Source organism: Urocampus carinirostris, chromosome 19, assembly GCF_059441175.1.
Source record: "Urocampus carinirostris isolate Australia breed hairy pipefish chromosome 19, RoL_Ucar_1.0, whole genome shotgun sequence".
NCBI classification, from domain to species: domain Eukaryota; kingdom Metazoa; phylum Chordata; class Actinopteri; order Syngnathiformes; family Syngnathidae; genus Urocampus; species Urocampus carinirostris.
The window spans coordinates 7,423,827-7,447,761 of NC_142367.1; the positions used below are offsets into that span (position 1 = coordinate 7,423,827).

General features: G+C 37.1%; 1 protein-coding gene across 1 annotated transcript in view; it reads right to left on the minus strand.

The window, feature by feature from the left end:
* Nucleotides 1–1,476: 1,476 nt before the first annotated feature.
* LOC148347039 (proteasome activator complex subunit 4B-like) overlaps nt 1,477–23,935 on the minus strand; it is a 60,156-nt gene continuing 37,697 nt past the window's right edge. Inside the window, exons 42-47 of the mRNA XM_088324166.1 lie at nt 12,545–12,630; nt 11,996–12,124; nt 9,692–9,847; nt 6,578–6,716; nt 4,589–4,722; nt 1,477–2,138 (exon numbers count right to left, since the gene is read on the minus strand). Of these exons, the coding sequence (XP_088180292.1) occupies nt 2,004–2,138; nt 4,589–4,722; nt 6,578–6,716; nt 9,692–9,847; nt 11,996–12,124; nt 12,545–12,630 (779 nt within the window). The 3' untranslated portion in view covers nt 1,477–2,003. The remainder of the gene's footprint in view (nt 2,139–4,588; nt 4,723–6,577; nt 6,717–9,691; nt 9,848–11,995; nt 12,125–12,544; nt 12,631–23,935) is intronic.

A 23,935-nucleotide genomic window follows, 5' to 3' on the forward strand; every position in this document is an offset into this window, starting at 1 on the left:
GATGAGAATGGTGAAAGAATAGTGGACCGTTTCAAGTACAGTCAGAATGCCAACCCAAATCCCCCAAAAAGATTTAAAAAAATAATAGATTATTGGCACACGTCTAATAATTTCACATACTTTCACGCACACCTAAAGGAGCTGCAATGATGATTTCAGCCAGAAAATCGCGTCAGCAAGTAGAATATTTTTGAAGTTGCATAAACCACCTTTAACATTCTTTCTCATTTACAATTTCGGGATTTTTCTTTTTTTTAAACTTGCTGAATTTTCACGTTATATTATGAATTTTATTACCGGGATCAATGAGTACGTAATGTATTACTGTGCTAAGCAGATGCAGAGTGAGGCACACAATTTCCTTGCCTCATCGCAGAGGGTGATGGTGAGACCAAGGATTCTGATTTGCCACACCTCAGCTACAAACAATAGGTGAATCGTGATATTTTTTCCAAATGCATGGAAGAATTACCCTTCGATACTTATATTAAGAAGGCGCATTGCATAGACTTCCTTTATAAGTCAAGGTAAACAGTTTTTGCATAGCTAGTTTATTTATTCCTCTTTTTCTCTTTCAATCAAACTATGAGTAAAATATTCTCTAGGTGAATTCACTTGTAAATCTGACTGTGCCTCACCAGACACGAGTATCACCGCAAGTTACCGGTTGTGATGACATTTCATGTGCTCAAAGCAAACTTGCAACCTTCTGCATGTGTGAATAAGAACTGTCGTCTAATGAAAACATTTTCAATCTTGTAAAAACACGTTCACCCAAAACAAACTAACAAAGGAAGCTTCTTTGACTTGTAGTGAATAAATTCAAATTTAATTCAATTTCAATTGATCCAAAAAGGAAAACAGATTGATAGATTTCATACATCTTTCACTGAACTAGCAGATTTCATCGTGCCCTTGTTAGTCTTAAACGCACTAGCGAGAACAAAGGTCATTTCGCAAGAGTTGAAGTTTGGTTTGCATTCCAGTCTGGGCACATACTAGTTACATCGTGTAGTTTTGAACTTGAAGACTTCAAAACTTGATGCCAACATATTTTGTGCAACATTGAAGTGAATATGTGTTTTCCAATTTCTCCAGTACCCTTCAAAAAAAAAAACAGTATGAATCATGTATTATGCAGAGCCACAAATATATGTGGGATTTACATTTGAAATTTTTAGTCCTGCGTTGGCATTTATTAAGACGTGATATTTAGATCTTGAGTAAATTATGAATATATTGGTTTTTGAGACAAATCATTCCCTATATTTGTGTTGGGTAAAAAAGTGTAATTACAATTTACCACTGGGAAACGCTTCTTTCTTTTGCATGGCTAGTAATAAATGTCCATAATTTATATATATTCCTTGAATAATGCACGTTTCATAGTGCCCTGTTTAGGTGTAGTCTGCACCTGTCCCCTTGGAAGCGACCCGTCGGCGGAGATGACGATTCACGGGACGATGCTGTACAAACTAATGCCAGCTGCCTTTAATCACGAGGGAAGGAGAAATGCAGTATCAAACCGAAGCCACCATAAAGCAGACTTGTTGAGTAACATGGCAACAATTTCACCCATTTACAAGCAATTCACCCACAATTTAAGCACTTTTCAAGTCATGAAAACACAATATTGAAATTCAAGCATTTTCAATGATTTCAAGCACTCATATGAACCCTGGTACAAATTCTTCTATACAAATTTACAGACTTAAAATACATTACAGATATTACCTATTTGTTAAGTCAAAATACAAAGAATACTAATAATTAAGGATCATTTATTAACGATGCAATGTAGACATGATGCATTTATTTAACTCTATCATACAAATATTTACATGTAGAAATATTTATGCTCCTTGAGGATGTGATAAGTATTAACTTGTTCATGAGGTATAAGTAGGGACTACTATCATTTCATGAATTAACCTTGAAAGGTTACACCCAGACCGGTTTTCCCAGGTGGCTAAAGGCAGCATTTGGAATGAGTTGTTTTCTTTTCAAGCGTAGTAGCACGGCGACACCAGCAAGTCAGTGAGCACCAGCAGCTGGTCGTCTGTGAAGCGCTGCCGATGCTCCTGCCAGTTGTCGTGGTGTGTGCGCCGGAACTCCGACAAGGTCTTCTTTACCGTCATCTTGGAAGAAAACGCGACAAAAAGTCAAAATCGGGATCCACCGCAAAACCCGACAACATTGGACGCATATTCAGACCGCAACTGGAAATTGGAGTGATCTTCAAACCTCCACATTTTGTTTATAAACCAACTACTTCTGCATTCAAACTGTAAAAAGTGGGCTTGTACACCTTTTAATGGCATAATTCAAACACTTCTTAAGCACTCTCAAGGCTAATTTCTCCACTACCATTAAAAGAAGAAATCTGGTGTGAACTAATCCATAGCCCGGTTGTTTAAGGTGACTATGTGCTGCCTTTAGGGAAAACAAACAGAAAAGGTGATAATCATATGCAAAATATTACACCAGCAGCAGAATAGGGCATGGGAAATAAAACGGGGTATTTGTGCCCCATCTCATTCGTGTTTGCTGCAGTCTCTGTTTGGTTTATGTTGTATACATTTTCTTGTTATTTTTATTACGGACAGCACTACATGACGTCAAACTGTACAGATATTGAATAATTAATGCCAGTGTAGCTTGGATTTTGGTTACATGAAGTTCTCACCACTACAATTTACCACTGGGAAATGATTCCTTAATTTTTACATAATTGTTACATAATCCTTGCACTAATACACAGTTCATAGTGCGCTGTTTTGGTGTAGCATGTAGCAAACCATTAGCAAAAAAAAATCTTAGTTAAGCTAGTCATCTCTGTGAGTTACTTTTTTTATGACTTTGCAGCATGCCGTGCGTGGATTTGTTCCATGTTTTAACCCATTGTTTGTATTATCTGTTTTCGGGCAATCATTCATTAAAATGGCAGTCTCCGGGCATCACTGTCTGATGCATCGTTCTTTTTGGGTGCGTCCAGTAGGGGCAGACGACGGTTCACATGACAAACTGCCGGGTTGGCGTCATTTTAAAACGGACTTACTCAGCTTTTATTTTTCTTTGCAAAAAAAAAAAAAAAAGGTTTTGGAGTGGCCAAGTCAAAGTCCGAAAATAAAACAAATTGGGAGGCTGTAGTGTGTCCTTAAACAGGCAAGAAAACTCTCCAATATATATACAATTTTGCAAAGAAGAGTGGGCCAAAATTCCTCTGCAGCGTTGTGAAAAACTCATTGTAGACCACTTTTCTTTGCAAAACTGTTTCAAATCGGCTGTATAGGAGGATTTTCTATCATGAACTGCCCATTTAAGATCACGGTATCTCAATTGGATTTAAATCCAGATTTTGACTTGGCCAATCCAGAATATTTACTTTGTTTTATGAGCCATTCACAGGTGGACTTGCTGGTGTGTTTCGTTGTCCCGCTACATGATCCAAGAGTGGGTGAGGGCACAAACTAATGGCCGGACGTTCTCCTTCAGGATCTTCTGGTAAACACTAGAATTCATTAGCCCATCAACCACAGCAAGTTGTCCTTGTCTTGAGGCAGGAAACCAGGCCCAGACAGTCACACTGTCACCACCATGCTTTAATGTTGGCATCATGTTCTTGTCAAATGCTGTGCTACTCTTTGGCCAGATCTAATGGGTTGCACACCTTCCAAACATTTTTGACTCATTCCACAGAATGTTTCTCCAAAAGACTTGAGGATAATCAAGATGGTTTTTGGCAAATGTGATACGACTCTTTGCGACAGCAGTGTTTTTCCTCTGAACTCTCCAATGGATGCCGTTTTGGTGGGTGTCTTTTTTATAGTGGAGTCATGAACGCTGACCTTAACTGAGGCCAGCGAGGCCTGCAGTTCTTTGGATCTTGATGTAACTTCCTGGGTGAGCTGTCGTTGCACTCGGAGTAATCTTAGTTGGTCAACCGCTCCTGGTAAGGATTGCCACTGTTGCCAGGTTTCTCCATTTGTTGATAATGGCTCTGACAGTGGTTCGCTGGAACCCTACATCCTTAAATGCTTTTGTGACCTTTTCCGGACTGATTTATATCACTTTTTTTCCCATTTCCTCTGGAGTTGCTTTGGATTGTGGCAATTCAATTGTGTTTGTGTAGCCTACTTCACGTTGTCTAACAGATTAAATGTAAGTGATTTCTCCATTCAACAAAGATGGTGGCGATCAATTCTGGGTTTGGCCTGGGGAATTGCACTGCGCTTTCCCAAAATTGTGGTTAGTCACAGTTACTTTGTGATTCAATAAGAAAGGGCAATTACTTTTTCACATAGGGCCAAATGGGTTTTGATTTTTTTTGTGCCGTAATAAATGAAATCAACATTTCAAAAGTGCATTTTGTATCGTCTAGGGTTATTTCTGTGTGATATTAAAATTGTTTTGATGATCTAAAACCTTTGGAAGCGATAAATATCCAAAAAACACAGAATTTGTTAAGGGGGGGAAATCAATTTTCATGGCATTGTACATCTGCAACCTGGGGTGCTAGATTCTTCCAAAGGGTCGGATATTTCTCAGCAGATGTTTTTTTGGGTCATTTATTAAAGCCAGTGAATACCTCAATGGGCTGCGGGTCATTTAGATGGTCGCTCAGATACATCAGAATCTGCGGCATCCATTTTGGGACCTCGTATGGGCTGGACAGGATGCATGCGCTCAGACCAAGCACTCCTGCGTGGCGACGCACCAAATCTGTGCCAGAAACGAACAAAATGGCTGACCGTCAGCTTTTCTCAAGGACATCAGTGTTTTGCTTCTTAATCTAAGGTACAATTTTTGTAGGAATGATTAAAACCACTTTTATAGACTGATATAAATTTGCAAAAACTGGGTAGTCATAGATAAAAATATAAAATAGCCATAACACAAGCAAATATAATTGGCTGGTATCAACAGTAGTATCTGTGTAGATTTTGATACTTGGTATCAGCACTCGCTCTTCTGTACAAGTGAAAATAGTGGGTGGCAGCCAAGACAACAGTATTTTCCAGTCTATAAGGCGCATACCAAACCACAAAATTGGCCAGAAATTTGAACGTGAGCCTTATAATCCAGTGCGCCTTATGTACAGAAACATTTCGATGTGCATACCAAAGTATTAACATATTTGTGCAATTATTGATTAGTCGCTATTCATCACTGACCACAATTGCATGACAAGGAGAATGCACAGAATCCTAACCACCAGGCCACTAGGGAAATACATTAGATGTAATAAGCAATGGGTCTTATCTTATTATCACACTATTTTAGTCGGTGTCAGGTACAAATGTTTGAGAAATGGGAAAACAGAAAGTGATTCAAAATCAGTATAAACTTGTTTCACCTTTTCTTAGCTCAAACAAAGCATTGTACAAACGTTCTCTAATACGTGCAGCCATGCGTTTGTTAATATATTTCAGGTTGGCCGAATTACTTCCCACAATGTATTCTCATTTGGTTCAGAATCTTGTAAGCTTTGTAAAGACTTAGCGAGTCTGCAATATTATACTTTATTTCAGTGGTCCCCAATCTTTTTTGTACCAAGGACCATTATAAGGACATGGAGGTTTCGATCTATTTTGAAAGGCAACACTGCAAGTGCTACTAACAATGAGTAATCAGAGTTGGAACACACAGAAATAGAAGGTTTTTATTCTTGCTTGAATTTTTTTGTAATCATGCAAGTTGAATGTAGCATGTGCATCTTAGCTGGAAAACAGAAGTCACAATAGTTGAAGCCTTGCCTAGTGTCTTGTCAAATTTAATGACAATCTGACAAACTAAATATTGTATTTTACAAATTTTTCTAAGGGCAAGTTAAGGTTTTTCCAAAACTGGCCATTTTGGGACGACCACTTTACTACATTGCAAATTGGTATTTTACTTTGGCCAATTTTTTAGACATTGTGAAAGATTTGTAAATGTTTGACTTCTCTTTCCAGAAGTAAAATCAATGATTGTGCACACTTGCACGTAATAATGGTGCGTAACAATGAATCACGGATTGCATTGTGCACGTTTTAGGCTCTGTTTTGAATACACCCCTGGAAAATGGCATACCATTATATTGGAAATTTCATTGGCTAACCAATGTGTCAATCATCGTTCGATTTGGTTACTACTGGCTGAAGACAATCGGGGCGATATCCATTTTATCAAACAGGCTAACGTGGGCAGCGGACAGTGAAAAAAAAGCCTGTTATTGGCCGAGAAAGGTGTCAATCGAAAAGGGGGAGCTAACTACCGTATTGGGAATAATTTTACGAGCCTGTTTATTTGTAATCGGAAATAATGTGTCAAACGAAGCAAATTGTTTTTAGGCAGATTTCGATTTATCTGTCTATCATATCTTGAATCCTAAGAGTTTAAGCCTTCCAGTATGCAGCATGACGCATTTCAGTGACTGGTGACATTGTAAAGACAGGTATTTGTTTGTTATAAGTCAAGCGTCTCCCCGTCAGAAGGTTGAGGGATTCATTTTGCATTTTTTTGGTAGGTAGGACTTATACTGCAGAGAGACTTATGGTCTGAAAATATGCTACATGCTGTTATTATTTATGTGTACCCGTAGAAGCCAGCTCCCCTCTGGCTTTGGGTATGCAGGTGTGACTCAGTGTCTGCAGTTGCCTCTGCAGGGTGCAATCCAGAGGGAAGAAGTGGCATTGTAGTAAACCGCTAAGGGTGGTGCCCGCCATATCCCTCACCTACACACAAGAGAAAAGCATCAACTTTTTATCTTAAAAAAGGGATTGCGGGTAGAGCTAAAGCTACAAAACTCACTTTTCATATGATATGTAGAAGCACTACTGACATGTATCTTGATGCAGGCATGTACAGTTGTGGTCAAAGGTTTACATACACTTGTGAAGAACTTAATGTCATAGCTCTCTTGAGTTTCCAATTATTTCTACAACTCTTATTTTTCCTTGATAAAGTGATTGTCACAACAAACATTGATGAGGTTTGGTTCTTCTATGACTTTATTATGGGTTAACATAAAAAGTGATCAAATCTGGTGCGTCAAAAATATACATACAGCAACATGAATTAGCAATTTTAGTGACTTAGAAAGTTTTGTCAGTGAAATGAGCTTCATTGCATGGCCTCTTAACTTCTTGTGAGTGATTATGAGTGACTAAGGAGCTCAGCATGGATCTGAAAAAGCAAGTCATTGACTTGAGCTAGTCAGGAAAGTCACATGGAGCCATTTCAAAGCACCTGCATGTCCCAAGATCAACAGTGCAAACAATTGTTTGGAAGTATAAAGTGCATGGAACTGTTTTATCACTGCCACGATCAGAAGGAAAAGGCAAGCTTCCACCTGCTGCTGAGAGAAAATCCATCAGGAGGGTGAAGATTCAACCGAGAATAACCAAAAGGCAGATTTAACAAGAATAAGAATGGTTTGAGATGCTGCCGTGCAAGAAGGAAGCCCTTGCTTCAAAAGCCGCACCTTAAGGCTCGACTGAAGTTTGCTGTTGATCACAAGGACAAAGATAAGACCTTTATGAGGAAAGTTCTGTGGTCAGACAAAACATAGATCAAACTATTTGGCCACAATGCTCAGCAATATGTTTGGAGGAGAAAAGGTGAGGCCTTTAACCCCAAGTACACCATACCTACAGTCAATCACGGTGGTGGTTGTATTATGCTGTGGGGCTGTTTTTCTGCCAATGGAACTGGTGCTTTACAGATAGTAAATGGGATAATGAAGAAGGAGGATTACCTTCAAATTCTTCGAGATAACCTAAAGCCATCGGCCCGAAGATTGGGTCTTGGGAGCAGTAGGGACAGTGACCCCAAACACACATGCCAGCCTAGCTCAAATTGATTTTTTGATGCCATTGTGCATCTCCTTCTGTTATGTACGGACACCAAAGGGCCGTCAAAAGGCTTTACAACACTGAACTGGTGTTTTGTTGTTTTTCCCCATTGACAAAACGTGCAAGTCACAGGCATGACAATGATTCAGCGCAGGCATACCCATATTTGGAAATGGAACACTGACAAACAGTTCGACTCAAAAGGAGGCCAACTGCCAACAAGTACGAACTGCAGCTTTTTTCAGATTGACACAGATTTAGCTGCGGTAGTACAAAGTTCACAGATTGTCAACAGTATTGTCCACCTTGCTAAAAAGAGCAGAAAAGTCCTCAACACATATAGAGAAATTATGTGCTTAAATATAGACTTGGACAGTTTAATGAATGTGAATGAAGTAAAAATACAGTTTTCTCAAGTAAAATCAGGAAAGAGCAGCAATCTATTATGTTTTTAAAAATTCAAACAGATGTGTCTTTGATGTGAGAGTGTTTCTCAAATTTTTTTTTCATTGACGTCCTTGTGGTGAGTTATTTTTTAGCCTAACTAGTGCTTCACTAAGACATCTGACATTTTTTTATTAATGAATGAATGAATGGCTTTCATGGTCATTATACAATTGTACAGTATAACAAAATGTTAAATAAAAACATGTGCAAAAGGATAAAAAACGTTAAAATAAATTAATAACACAATACAGTAAATTAATTATTTATAGTAAATGTGTGCATATTTACAGAAGCAGATGGACAGTACATTGTGGTCAAGATTTCAATGTTATTTTATATTAATTAATATTATTTTATATGTTCTAATATTTTGGTATTTATATTTTACTTTACATTGTTTTACCATACATTTGAAACATATTTTAGGTAAAATAAATTATGAAATAAAAATATGAAACTGAAATTTTTTACTATAATTGTTAACTTAATTTTAAACTTATTTTACGGTAAAAATAATTATTCTACATTATTCTTATTGAATAGTCCTTCTCAAATTTGAGGATTACTCTCCATTTTTTTTTAAATCAATTCAGCAAAAGAAAGCACTTATTTAAACTATCATTATTCTTTCTTAATGACAAAGTTAAAAATTTCGTACTGTTAAAATAATCATTATGAATGTATTTATATTCATTTTCATATTATTATGTAATCAATGAACTTGTCTAGAAAAATAACTACGGAAGCATTATTTTTATTTTACGACATCTTTACCCAAATTAAAAAGCACAATTCCCCAAATTAGTTTATTTTATTCGATAAATGTTTAAAGTATAGTAAAATAAAAATTATACTCAAGGGAGAATATTTTTCTAATAATTTCACTCATTTAAAACATTTTCTTGTTTTGGAGTAAAAATATATAGATAGTTTTGGAGTAAATATGTTAAAAAGGTAATTATAAGTGAGCATCACAATTTGCCAATGGATTTTTTTTTTGCAGTGTAGGTTAAACAAAAGCAAATGATGTGATTTGGGGTATATTCAGCATTTTAAGATTTATTTTATGATGACCTCTTTAAGTACGATCAAGTACATTTGAGAACTGTTGAGAATTGTTTGTGGTGTGTGTCGGACTCATTTTGTTTGCATTGTATGTTTGAGTTTTACTATGTTTTGGATGAAAAGGGAGCTTGGACACTAATCTTCATACAGCACTTTTTCTAAGAGCAGTTAATTTACTGCTAAATTGTGCACTACAAACACATAAGGAGTCTGGAACAATCAGGAATAGATCAGTGGGCTTTAAACTTGTGGACTCCATGTGCGAGGTCCTTGTAGGCTTAAAATCGTCAACAACAGAACCCAATGTGTTCAAACCGCACTAAGATGCATTTTTTGAAAGTCACCTCGAGCTGCTCGTCCAGCAGCAGGCGCATGACCAGCTTGCGGACGCGCTGCACCTCCACAGGAACGCTGAGCAGCGTGAATAAGTTGGAGAAGACGGTGATCTGAAGGTAGGTCAGCACAGAGTAGCGTGCGTGCCATGAGCTGCTGCCGGCCATCTGCAAGGACGCACGTGAATGCGTCAGTTAGCATTTGATATACTTTCCGCCGATCGAGTTACATGTTCGTGGTGACCACCTTCAAATGTCATGTGTTAATATGGGGGAGTGTGAAGAACAGGGCCACCCTTGCCAGCTACGTGATGCATAATTCAAACGCTTATCGGACGGAATCATTTACTGGGATTCGTAAATAATCACACATAATATGGCGAATGGTAACACCATGTGTGAAAAAACCATAAAAACTGGGGTATCAAAAATCCTTTTTTGGTATTTTTTAGAGCAGGGGTATCCAACCTTTTTGAAACTGAGAGCTTCTTTTTGTAAGTAATTTGGGCAAAGGGCACCCAGTTTGATATGCATTTCTTTATTACTAGGTTGTTACTGTTAATCACAGATCCCCCTTAACCACCAGGGTTGTCGGTGCACCGTTTCCTGTGGTGTTTCTTGAGAATGTGGCCAATTCCTCTTCCAGGCTGGTTTTGAGGGAGGGGTTTGCATGAGAAGCCTCCTTAACTGACTCAATAAGCACACATTCATCATCTGGTCGCTTTTGTTTTGTGTGGCGCATCATCCCGCTCCTTAGAGATGAGCCCGATCTCAGCATTGACGGGGAGCGGCATGTAACAATACTGATACTGGGAAAAGAACTTTTTCTTTTTTTCCAGAAATGATAAGTATCACACAAAATATTGTTTTTTAAAATATTGCTAGCCAAAGTATCAGGGGGTGGGGCAGGATTGCAGAAGAAACCATTCAAATGTTAACAAAAAATTAACATTTATTTTGGCAGTTTTAAAAAACAAAACAAAAAACATTCTCATACAAAAGCTTTTGAAAGAGATGCCGTAGCGTAAGATAAAACTACCTAAAAAGGCAAGTGTGTTATTTGATACTGTATGTTATTACAAGGTTAATTATTGGAAGTGGGGTTGAATGGACTCAGTCAACCATTAAAAAACATTTTACTAAAAAAATCACAATGAATGGTGTCCTTGGGGGGGGCACCGCGTTGGAGAGGAGCTATCTCTAAAATGTAATTAATAGGGAAGATGAAGTAGTAGGGAACATAAGCGTCTCTTCTTACCACCACATTATTTTTGTTGTTAAGTCATTGTATTTGTCCTGTTTTTATTTTATAATGTTCGAAAGAAAGTTTTCATTCATTCATTGCAACATCCATTGCAGCCTGGGCATCCTGGAAGGGGGATTACCTCATGTGCGGTCCCTTCTCAAGGTTTCTTCATTTTCCTTATGTTGAGGTTTTGAGTTTTTCCTTGCCCTCATGTAGGTTTTAGATCAGGGGATGGTGTAATAATAGTCTGTAGTCTGTAATAGTCTGTGCTTTGAGACTTATTGTGAGGGCTATACACGTAAACATGACTTGACTTGGTTTGAAAACCAACATTTAATAGACCAGTTTGCAAACTTTTTTGAAATGAAATGATCTGCATTTATGTAGCGCTTTTCAAGTCAATGACTTCCCAAAGCGCTTTACAATGTGCTCCACATTTCCCAATAGTGGCCTTGTAGTGCAGCCATGTAAGACGCTAACCTGTTTATTGGGGGTATTAGGGGTTCAGTGTCTTACCCAAGGACACTTCGACATGTAACACGGACGAGCCGGGATTCGAACTAGGATCCCTTGATCCCAAGACGAGCGCTCTACCTCCTGAGCTACTGCTGCCCCCAAGCCACACTATTTTTCCATTTAAAAAATCTCAAGGTGCACTGTTTAAAATGTTTGAAAATTGTTTCCCAGCACCAATTTCATTTATTTATTTTCTCATTTATATTTTGAATTAATATATTGTCTAAATTTACAGTATAACATTGTGAACCGTGGCTCAGGGGGTAATAGAGGTTATTCATTCTGGTTAATAATCTTTCTGTGATGTAGGATTTTGAGATTTTTTTAACCCGATTTTTAAGGTTTAATATTTTGATAATTTAGTTTTTCTAAAACAAAAATTATTCTTAAAATGAGCAAAATATATTTACCAGTGTGGATAAATATTTTCAGTTTTTTTTAGTTATTAAAATCCGTGTCACCTCTTGATTAGTTTTACTTATGTTGTACTGTGTATGTCGTATATAAATATGAATATAAATCTAATCATTAAGAAAAGGTTGAATTTGACTGACCTCTTCCAGTGCTTCCAAGACGAGAGGGATGTGTTGAGGACAGAGCAGGCCCTGGGACATCAGCGAGAGGCATGTGCGAGCATCCTGTTTCATTTCATCATAACTCTCATCAATCTCCACCGGGGCAATCTGCAGAGGAGGGGGATAGAGCAGGCCAAGAAGGAGAAGAGAACAACAGACAAAAGGAAGGAGAGAGAAGGGGAGGAAATGTAAGGGTGACAGCAGCAAGGCAGTCTTGTGAGTACCGTATTTTTCGAATTATAAATTGCAGTTTTTTTATAGTTTGGCGTGTGACTTAAACTCTGGTGGGACTTATGTGTGAAGTTATTAACACATTATTACTTGGTATATCATTTCACATGGTATTGACACACTAAACCACACGAGGGAGTCTTAGGCCAGTATTGATCTTTTCAACATTTCGTTTATTGTGCAAACAATTCTGAATTATGCATTTTTTGACTGGTGCGATATAATCTGAAAAATACTGTAAATTAAGAGTGAAATAGAATCTAATAGCCAAGTGGGATGGAGCGTGCGTGTGCTTGCCTTGAAGAGAAGAGGCAGGAGTTGAAGTTGCTGCTGAACAGGCGTGGTGAAAGTCCGGCCTGCACTCGCCAGCAGCCATTTTAAGACTGCAACAACACAACGGAATCAATAACACACACAAACACACTAAATGAAAAGCAACTTCATAAAATAAAGCTGCCAGTGTGACTTCACTAGGACACTTTCAGTAGACCTTGGCCAAAAAAGGGTAGAACGAGTTACATTTACTGAAGTGAGTTTTGGGACATTTTGTAGTATTTTTAAATCACTTTACTTTTTAACTTTACTTGAGTAGATTTGTGAAGAAGGGTACTTATACTCCGCTATATTAGGATACATCGAGCCTGTCACTTAAATCCCCTCCCCGTAAGGACGCATTTGTCTGTCTTTGCTAAGGCACATTTATCGTGTAAGAGACCTCGTTTCTTTTATTGAGATATGACCAGAGACCCAAACAACCACCAGATGGCACTTGTGAGCAGAGCTAGGAGTGCTTTTTTTTACTGTACTGCATGGGCAGAGTTTATAGCTGCAGTACTGCATGTATATATTTTTTATAATCTACAGAGGGTTCACTTAAACAAACTCACTCCACAGATTTACAATTAAACATACTGGTAATTTTATTGTTGATTGGATTGACTTTGATGATCTGATTAAAAGCTTGTTCTTAAAAAGAATAGATAAGACTTTGCTACAGTTCGTCAGTACTTGAGTAGGTTTTTTTTTTAATCAGGTACTTTTTTTTTTACGTTTACTCAAATAATTATTCAGATGACTACTTTTTATTTCCACTTGAGTCATAACATCCTGAAGTAACAGTACTTTTACTTAAGTAAAAATTTTGGCTACTCTACCCACCTCTGAGCACGACATACACTGTCATTTGATGAAGTAAGAATTGAGTTAACAGCGACACGGATTTTTAAAAATCTTTGAAAGTAATTTCTCTTCGAGCTTTTCCCATTAATACCAAACAATACTGTCAGGTTTTCAATGTAAATCTCTTGAATTTCTGTCTCAAGGTAATTAGCTTGTTTTTATATTACTAAATATAAAAACAATGTTTCAAACAATGTTTACAAACACACACACATCAAATAACGTTTCAACAATGAATGTAATTATATCTCTTGTACTTTTATCAATCTTGTATTTTATTTTGAAGTCGTGTTCTGGCTCTGTACTCATTCCTCTGACGTCACGAATAAACTTCCTTCTCTTTGTCTTTGGAAACTCAGCCATGGAGCAGCGTAAGTTTTTTTGTCCCCACCATCATGTCGAATTAAACTAAATACATTTATTTTATCTGTGCAAATATGGCCACGAAATAGTCATAATAATGATTGACTTTGACAAATGGTGCCGATTACCCAGTTGTTCCGCGTTTTTTATTCCATTCGGATGGATTGGGGATGTAACAACACAAAGGACCAGACGGTTAGCATACCGAGGTTAGCATCCAAAGTCCTTTGGAATCGAGTAGGAACGGGCTTCAACGAACCGGAGTGGTGTACTTGCAGGGGTAAAATGCGTGTATTTAAATACAAATTTGGAATAATTTTAAGAAAAGCCATAAAATGAAAGAAGAAGTTGATAATTGGGGATTCATTAGCGAATTATTAAATTGGTTCGAGGGTTGTGCCTCACCGAGTCAAATATGATTGTGTATGTCCATATATATATATGATACATATATTTATATGTGTGTATGTGTGATTCATATATTGACGAGCCGATTACTGGATTCGAGGATTCGCCTCATCGCTAACGGTGTCGGTAGCCCTGAAACTAGAGGAATGGCCTCGTTTCAGTTGCTGTTAACGGAAAGTTAGACGGCAGTCTTATGATATTGGAATTTGCCACGTATATCATAGAGAGGAAGAGGGCTTAAAGTGGTTCGCTATTGTGAATATATTAAATCTCTACAGTCGGTAGAGTCCCCGATTTGAAATCGTTTTAAAATGAAAAGATAACAAAATACCCTAAGTAGACTACATGGCTTCACGGTGCACTGTCTAAAACTATCTAAACAAAGCCAATTTTGGTGGGCCTTTGTCTTGTCAAATGTTTTATGTTTGTTCAATGTTGTAAATGTTTGTATACTTTCCTGTATTCTTATTTTTCTTGTCTTATGTTTGTCTTGCGCTGGCTTTTAATCGGCCCACGTAACTGAAAAGAAAAAAATAGAAAAATACGAAGGAAAATTGCCGCAAACGAGAGAGCGCGTGCATTTTTTAAAAAAAGAGAAAAAAAGGAAGCGAATTTAAGTGCACATTGCAACGACAGAAACGTTTTGTTTTTAACAGTAAGACCGTTTAAAAATGTTGTTTTTGGGTGGAACCGAGAGCACATCGCGTTAGGAATCGAAAACGTTCGTTTTTTGGGAAATCGGCGTTTGACGCTAAGGGTGTACAACATAACGCCTGCGGGCCTAAGGGGTCCCAATAAATATTTTTTTCGGTCCAATTTTTGTTTTTGTTTTTTCAATTGGAAAACGATAAATTTAGGAGTGGTAAGTTTAGAAAACTTATGTTTGAGTTATTTTAGATGCGTTAAAAGAAGTTAATGCCAGAATAACACTTACTAAAGATTCAATAATAAAAATAAAGATAGAATATTCCGGTTTTCAGTTCAAAATTAGAAAATTAAGGACTGTAAAGACGGGGGAAATATCAAATAAAGCGAATTGGAATGGATTAATTTGAAGTAAGGGATTTTTATACAAAATTACTGAAAAAGAGCGAATACATACTTCATTTTCAATGAATATGGACAGAAAATTCATTGAGTGGAATAAAATGATAAAATGACTCGTTGTAGATCAATACACGTCATTTTTACATTTAAACTGGTAAGCTAAAAAGAGTGTTGGAAGGTAAAAGGGAAAAGATACTTAAATAAAACAATTTGCTGGAATTTGGGTATGGAAAACTTGCGAAGAAAAGTGAAAAACAACACATTATGTGAGGTTTTTGGAGTTACTCATGGTTTTGAAAAACACTATATAAATGCAAACCATTTATGATAGAATAGAATATACATTTACTGACATAGTTACAAAATGGGTTACAGAAATATTGTTAGGGAACTACCGTGAAAACACTACAAAGGAACTAAAGTAAAGTTTGATTTTACAGCAAAAGTGTTGCACTAACGATGTTTTAAGTTCTAGAATTTTGGTTCTTGTGTCATTTGGACTCAACAACCCGATGAGGAGAAAATGGGATCAGCGAAAGGTAGCACTAATAACATGATGAAGATATTACATGTGATGAACAATGGTAAGTGAAAAACCATTTTTTATGAAATTAAAGGAATATGTCAACAATAAAGGCGTTACAGGTGAGAACCAGAAAAGTTTTGTGTTCATATTCGGCCGGTATGAACCTTAACTATGATAAGTAGATCTCATCTTGTTGGAGTCCATCACAGCGATCATCGAGCAGCGATTGGAGGACACCCTGAACTGGTTGCAAGCCAATTGCAGGGCACACAAAGATAGACAATTCACTAGCTCATTCACACGTAGGGACAATTTGGACCAGCCAGTCCACTAGAAATGCATGTTGTTGAAAGAGGTAAGTAACCGGATAGCCGGAGGAAACTAACGGAAACAATGAGAACATGTAAGCTCCGCACAAGAGCCCAGTGGCTGGCTTGGAACACACACCTGTTCCCAGGTCCTTAGTAATGTAGTACACGTGCTGGCCAATGCGCCACCGTGCTACACACATATATATAATATATATATATATATATGAAACAATTTTAAAACTGAACTATCAATAATGATAATATGATAGGGATTTTGAATTCCCTGTACTAGCTTGCTAAAAGATTTATAGATCTTGGCAAAGTTATGAATCGGTGACAAATATAGTACATATCTGCGTATTCATTCAGTTTTGATCATCGAATTATTAATTTATTTGTTGATGGTAATTGCGGATAACAGGCTTGTCTTTTTCCATTTTTCTACTTTCTGTACTTCTTTCTTTAACATCTTAGTACAACATAATTCGTGATGTCAATCATCAAAGTAAATGAGCCGTAAAAGCAAGCTCTCTTTGATGAATTGAATAAGGAAAAAAGCCGTTTGTCTAATAAAAAGACTGACCGTCACTCGACAAGAATTACCCACAACAATGACGTAATCTCGAAGCGACGAGATCTCGTTAGCTAAGATCGGCGTGCAGGAAAATAAAAACTCGTATAGCAAAACCAAAATAACGATAAGGCTTGTAATGCGTTAAATCTTTGTTAAAGAGTAACTAAATGATAATGACACCTTAAAGGGAAACCGAACTAATCATTTCTTGTTGAATATGCGAATAGCAAAAGGGTAATAACTTAAAGACATGTAGTTTTGCTCCTAATAAAGAAAGGACGATTAAAGCAATGAAGATGACTAAAAACGGTCCATAATTTTAGTGTCAATCTTCTTGTTCATAAATGGACAAATTCAAAAGAGGCGTAATACGTAAAAAGATTATTTCCTTAGTTGTTCTCGTATTACAGAAAAGAAGAATTTGAGACTAGAAATCATTAATAACGTAGCTGAAGCTATTTCAGTCACTGAATGAATTTTTTCCTTTTAAACAGGAAAGAAACTAGTATTAATAGTCAGACCAGATTTGTTTAGCTTTAATCACAAGGGATCTCGAAAGGATGCTTAGAACGAAGACTAGTGCGTAGAAACAAAGATTGTTGCGCAGAATAAAAGATAATGAATAAACAAAATAGATACACTCAACAAGATAATTCATAAGTGACAAGTATGTATTGTTCTATATTGAATCAATAACAAAAGATTGATTATGATTACAGAGATAAGAAAATACAATAAGAAAAGTTATGACATTAAGTTCGATTTGGCATTTTTTGAGAATTTTTTGTTGATCTTTTCAGATTTTAGATGTTTAGTGTGAGGGTTTGGAATTTTGACAAATTTAGCCCAAAGGACAATGAGAAATAGATTGAACAATCTTGAAGGGGGTCATGAGAAATGAAATAACGGATTAGTTGATTTCGAGACGTATCATGCTAATTTAAAAATAATTGCATGGGAAATAAATGGATAGAAATTGATTAAACAAAGATAATGTCTACTAGTACTTAAATTTAGAGAAAAATTTAAGACATTGAATAATCCGGCCAATTTACTAAAAAAATCCCAGTACGTAAGCACAATGGAATTAACGAGACTCTTAAGTGCCAGTGAATTCCACCAAAAGACTCTTTCCTTTCTTTTTGAAAGTCCGTGGACTCTTCAAAGGACATACCAAACTGTCAAAAACAAACCATGGACAAAAATCATTTGCTGAAAGAGCCAAAGACATCAGTCATCCATTATCTGCGCCGCTTATCAACAGCAGGGCCAAGGGAGTGAGATGGAGCACATCCCAGCTACGCTCATCAAAAACGACATCAAGGGAGTGATGGGGGCACATCCCAGCTGCTTTTCAGACAGCAGTCGTTGCCAGTGGAATTGACAGAAAAGTCAATAAAGTCATTTTGTGTTTGACATGGACACATTTTTGAAAAAGTATTTTTGATGGGCCAAAAGCAACATTCAAATGGTGAATGTAATGTGGAATAAGCAAATCAAAAGACTGAAAGACAACAACATTCAAGAATACGTCTGCTTGAAGTTATATAGAGTCTTGTTAATACAAAGTGTAAATGTATTTGAGGAAGATTGATAAATTCATCTAGCAAATTTATAAATGCTGTCTTATTTCACTCGTATTCATAGATAGTGAACTTAGGTTTTAACTTAGGGGGGAAGTTTTGAGACACTCGGTAAAATAAAAGTTAAAACCTAGTTATGTCTGCAATTGATGAAAAATTGTCTTCTGAATAAGCTCTCCATATAACTGTTTTTTGAGATTCAAATTACGAAATTTGGACGGATAGAAAAATATTACACAGAAGAAATGTTGTAATATAACATAATTTACAATGTTTATCAAATTGATTAACAAAAATCAATTAAAATAACCGTTTACCATTAGATTATCGCCCACATTGAGAACATTTTTGGATGGTATTTTTCATTTTTGGCAAAATCATTCACTTTGAGCGTGAATTACCTGCTTTCTTTGCAAAATACTGTTATTTTGAACAAATGTACTTACTGAAAAGATAATACATAGGTTATGATTTTTACAAAAGGAAAAACAAAGAGTGAATCATAACAATAAAAACGTCTTTTCTTGGGTTAAATTGATAATTTAACAATCTATCTGGGTCATCTACCTCGAGGGGAATGGCCAGCAGCAAGATAACACATTGAAAATCAAAATAAAATGCAAATAAAAAGTGCATACAAATTTTTTTTCCGAATATGATCAATCCACAAAAAAGAAAACACTCAATCACTCAAATCAGGGTAAATGATTCTGACAAGGATAATGGTTAAACTGATTCAGTGACTAGATTTAGTGAAAAAGCAAAATTTGAAATTTAGAACTAACAATTTAAAAAATAAATTGTTAATCTGCGAGTTGGAATTTTGGGATAAAATGCTCAAAATGGATGGGGCAACTTATAGTGAGGATTTCGTTTTTCACTTATAACAAATATAAAGACAACTTAAGAAAATATACAAATCTATAAATGAATTTGTTGTTTTTTTAATTTGTTTTGAGCCATAAAGTCTCAATAGGGGGGAAAAAAGGCATAGAATAGACTATTAAAAAAAAAAAAAATTCTTACGTCTATTCTTTTTCCATCTATAGCTTTCCCTGAATATTCAGTTCTATGGTATTGATTTATGCTTCTCATCCATACAGGAGAAGGTGACCCCTGCTGATCAGATGACGGAGTTCTGTCAGCCCACAGGGAGTGTCAAACTTCACTTCTTCCCGAGTTCAGGACTCTGGGGAGTGTGCCAGCACCTTCGCCATCAGCTATGTCTACACACATCCAAATCGAAGCCTCATCATCTACAAGCAACACGTCATCACGCCAGGAGGCGTGGGGATCTTAACGGTGGCCATGCTCATGAAAAATGGCATCAAAGCTTCCAATAGTGACCTAATCTATTCTTCCAAAAGAATAGGTATCGGACTCTTCAATATCTAGAGAGATGGTGGTCGTAAAAGTACCAAAATAAGATGGTTTTGTTGAAAACTTAGGATTTTGCGGACTGCTTTGATACATTGGTATCAGCAACCACACATCACACAATTTCACTGATAATAACCAGATATTCCACAACTATAAACATAGTTACTGGGTTAATCGAAACTAACACTGATTAATTGATTAATTCTTTGAAATTTTTGTTTATTCTCTAACAAATACTTGCTAGGTCAAAGAACTTGACAATTGAGCTAACATAAGAGAATGATGTTTTTTCACACAATGCAACAAGTAGGTCAGATCATAGAATGAACGTATAATGAAAAGAAATATCAAGGTTTTTCTGATGCGTTTCAACATTAGGTCACAAACTTGATGAAGGAACAATCAGGGTAACAGGCAATATAATGTTTTTGATTTTGGGTTTTATTCCTATAGTGAGACATCCACACATCTTAACGATGCTGGTTGTCATATTGCTATAAAATAAAACAATATTTTTCCTAAGGGTTTTAGAGGTTTGTTTATGCATACAATTTTTTGATAAATTGGCACCATGCATTCTAACCTCTTGCCTAACTAGTGATGCTACAGTTTCGAAAATGATTTTGGGGATCTTTTCATTCTGTTTATCTTAATTCTCGCGGTTTCCATTAATAACCTTAGAGTTAGCGATTGCTTAACTGGAGATTTTTTCACTTTTAAACTTTTTCACCTTTTTGTTTTTGTTCGTTTTAGTTGGCCAACTTTTGTATGTTTTTGTCTGTTTTTGTTTTATCCTGTTTTTCCCAGCAAGAGACATTCCTTGGAAGCGACAATTTTTTTCCTTTTTGAAGGTTTTTTGCTTCTCCGTGTGATTACCAATCTTTTTTTTTAATTCTTCGAAATTAACAACAGGGGGGAAATGTCAGGTTTTCAATGTAAATCTCTTGAATTTCTGTCTCAAGGTAATTAGCTTGTTTTTATATTACTAAATATAAAAACAATGTTTCAAACAATGTTTACAAACACACACACATCAAATAACGTTTCAACAATGAATGTAATTATATCTCTTGTACTTTTATCAATCTTGTATTTTATTTTGAAGTCGTGTTCTGGCTCTGTACTCATTCCTCTGATGTCACGAATAAACTTCCTTCTCTTTGTCTTTGGAAACTCAGCCATGGAGCAGCGTAAGTTTTTTTGTCCCCACCATCATGTCGAATTAAACTAAATACATTTATTTTATCTGTGCAAATATGGCCACGAAATAGTCATAATAATGATTGACTTTGACAAATACATTTACGTAAATATCTCTAAATCAAGGGGCACCACGTAGTCGCTAAGAACACCTAAGAATCCCACAACCGGCACAGGTTCTCAAAATTGATCGTTTTTGCATGACGTCGCACACATCCTGAACGAAAGCAGTCGGCCCTGTTAGATGGGTCCGACAGACACAATTTGATGTTGTCACGGGTCTACACCAATTTTGTTGGATGTTCAAATGAAAGAGGAGCGTTTTTTGTGACTGTTAATTTCTAAGTACTTTTACCTGGTGAGTAGAGGCCAGAGCAAGAACCTCACTTGCAATACACCGTTTGAAAATAATGGGCGCACGCCATAAAACCAAGGCGTATATATTGTGCCGTTACCTGGGCAAAATTAGCAACAAAGAAAGCCCCGGTTTTCCCTGAAAGCCTGGCCAAAAAGAGTACAACCCACCAGAGTGGAGGGCAGAGATAGGCCCCGACTTATCGCATTGCAATCCTTAAGGATGGCCTGAGAATGCTAAAACGCCTTGCCCATGATAGTGCGCCATTCGTCGACCGAAACTAGTCCCAGGGCCAGCCCTATTTGAGCCCTTAACCTCTTCACCACACACTTTTCTCTAGCAAGGATGGGTCTTTTTCATCTTTAGTGAACGTTTGTTTTTGTTACTTAGCCCAGAATGTTTAATGACGGACAAATTCGAGCTTTGAAAACCATACTTTCGAATGTCGATCACAATAATAATGACTTGTATGACTTATACCGATCCAGCATTTTATATATATATATATATATATATATATATATATATATATATATATATATATATATATATATATATATGCTGCCACCTAATGATATGATGGATGTTAGTTACTTGGCTAATGGAAGAAAGCAAAGATTGTTCATACGTTTGAGAACATATTTGGAAATATTTTCGATTCCTTAGCCGTTAGAAATAAGGTGAACGAAAAGGTGAAAAGGTGCTGGAAGAAATTGAAAGCTTTAGGTACTTGGGTTGTGATGTGGCTGCAGTTGGTGGAATGAAGTGCGAGGTATTGCACAGAGTGAATCAAGGAAGCAAGGTTTTGGGTGCTTTGAGGAGAGTGATGAGCAACAAGAGTATGAGTATCGATGTTAAGAGGGGACTGTATGAGTGTTATTGTTTCGACTGTGTTGTATGGTGCAGAGGCTTGAAGCCTGAACGCAGATTTGAGAAGGGAATTAAATGTTTTTGAGATGAAGTGTTTGAGGAGTATGTTAGGAGTGACAAGATTGGATAGATTGAGAAATGAAATTGTGAGAGACAGAACTGGAGTAGTAGCGGAGTACTCGGTTGGTTTGGACACATGGAGAGGATGGATGAGGAGCAACTGTTGAAGAGGATCTTGATGGAGTTGTATTTATCCTACAGTTGACATTTAATATGTTATATGTGTTCTCAGCCATTTTTGAAGAGTTCTCAGCCCGTAAACTAAACTCCAGGGCCATGAGTTGTGTTTCGATGTACAGACTGTGTTTTGTTCTCACATACCAACGGATGTACCCTGACCTATGACCTGGCATCCCATAACTCAAGATTGTTCTTCACCAAAGAGCCTGGGAAAAAGGAGTTTCCCAGGACCAAGGTCACCTGTCATCATTGGATGGAAAGCAGACCTTCGAAAGAAGACTAATCAACTCTACGGAGCAAAGGCAAAAACTGAATATTAGAAGGGAGGTTTTTCGAGGAGAGCCAGAGCCAGAGCCAGAGCCGAGCCGAGCCAGAGCGCAGCAAGCAGGGCAGAGCGAGCGAAAAGATGTCTAACAACGGAATGTCGGCAGTTCTCAATATGATGATTAATAAAGTAACTAATTATAAAGAACCGATTCTCTTTGTCCTATATTGCAGAGCGTTTTATTATAAATGTTGGAAACGTGAACCTAACATTTAATTGGTCCTTCGAGCCGGATTGCTGTTGATATGCTACTGGCTGAAAAGGGAGGGGTCTGTTCTATCTTTGGTGACCAATGTTGCACGTTCATACCGAACAACACGGCAGCAGACGGAAGTCTGACAAAGGCCCTGGAAGGCCTCAGGTCACTTAACAACAAGATGAAAGACCACTCAGGAGTTGACACATCAATGTGGGATGGTTTTGGAGATACGTTTGGGAAATATAAAAAATATTAATATATGGCTATAGCCGTTTTTGCGGCAATTCTCACATTGTGTGGATGTTGTTGTATTCCGTGCATAAGAACATTGCTAATGAGACTAATTACAACAGCTCTTGCCCCAATGCAGGCAAAGATGGTACCTTTGTATGCTCTGTTGCCCTCGGACACCGATGCTGATGATGACTCTGGCAATTACCATAAAAATGACGATGGTGAAAATTGTAATGACACAAATGTTGATGATGATTGCCTGTCTCTGCATTTTCCTGATTTTTACTCAGATCCTGGTCATTATGACGACAACCTCTAAGTGTAACAACTGTTGTTGTGTTCATGATTTCTCTGTTGAAAATCGTATTGCGAAGTGACAGTTGAATGAAGTATTAAATCACCGATAGGATAAAGAGGAGGGAATGATGGAGTTGTATTTATCCTACAGTTGACATTTAATATGTTATATGTGTTCTCAGCCATTTTTGAAGAGTTCTCAGCCCGTAAACTAAACTCCAGGGCCATGAGTTGTGTTTCGATGTACAGACTGTGTTTTGTTCTCACATACCAACGGATGTACCCTGACCTATGACCTGGCATCCCATAACTCAAGATTGTTCTTCACCAAAGAGCCTTGGAAAAAGGAGTTTCCCAGGACCAAGGTCACCTGTCATCATTGGATGGAAAGCAGACCTTCGAAAGAAGACTAATCAACTCTACGGAGCAAAGGCAAAAACTGAATATTAGAAGGGAGGTTTTTCGAGGAGAGCCAGAGCCAGAGCCAGAGCCGAGCCGAGCCAGAGCGCAGCAAGCAGGGCAGAGCGAGCGAAAAGATGTCTAACAACGGAATGTCGGCGGTTCTCAATATGATGATTAATAAAGTAACTAATTATA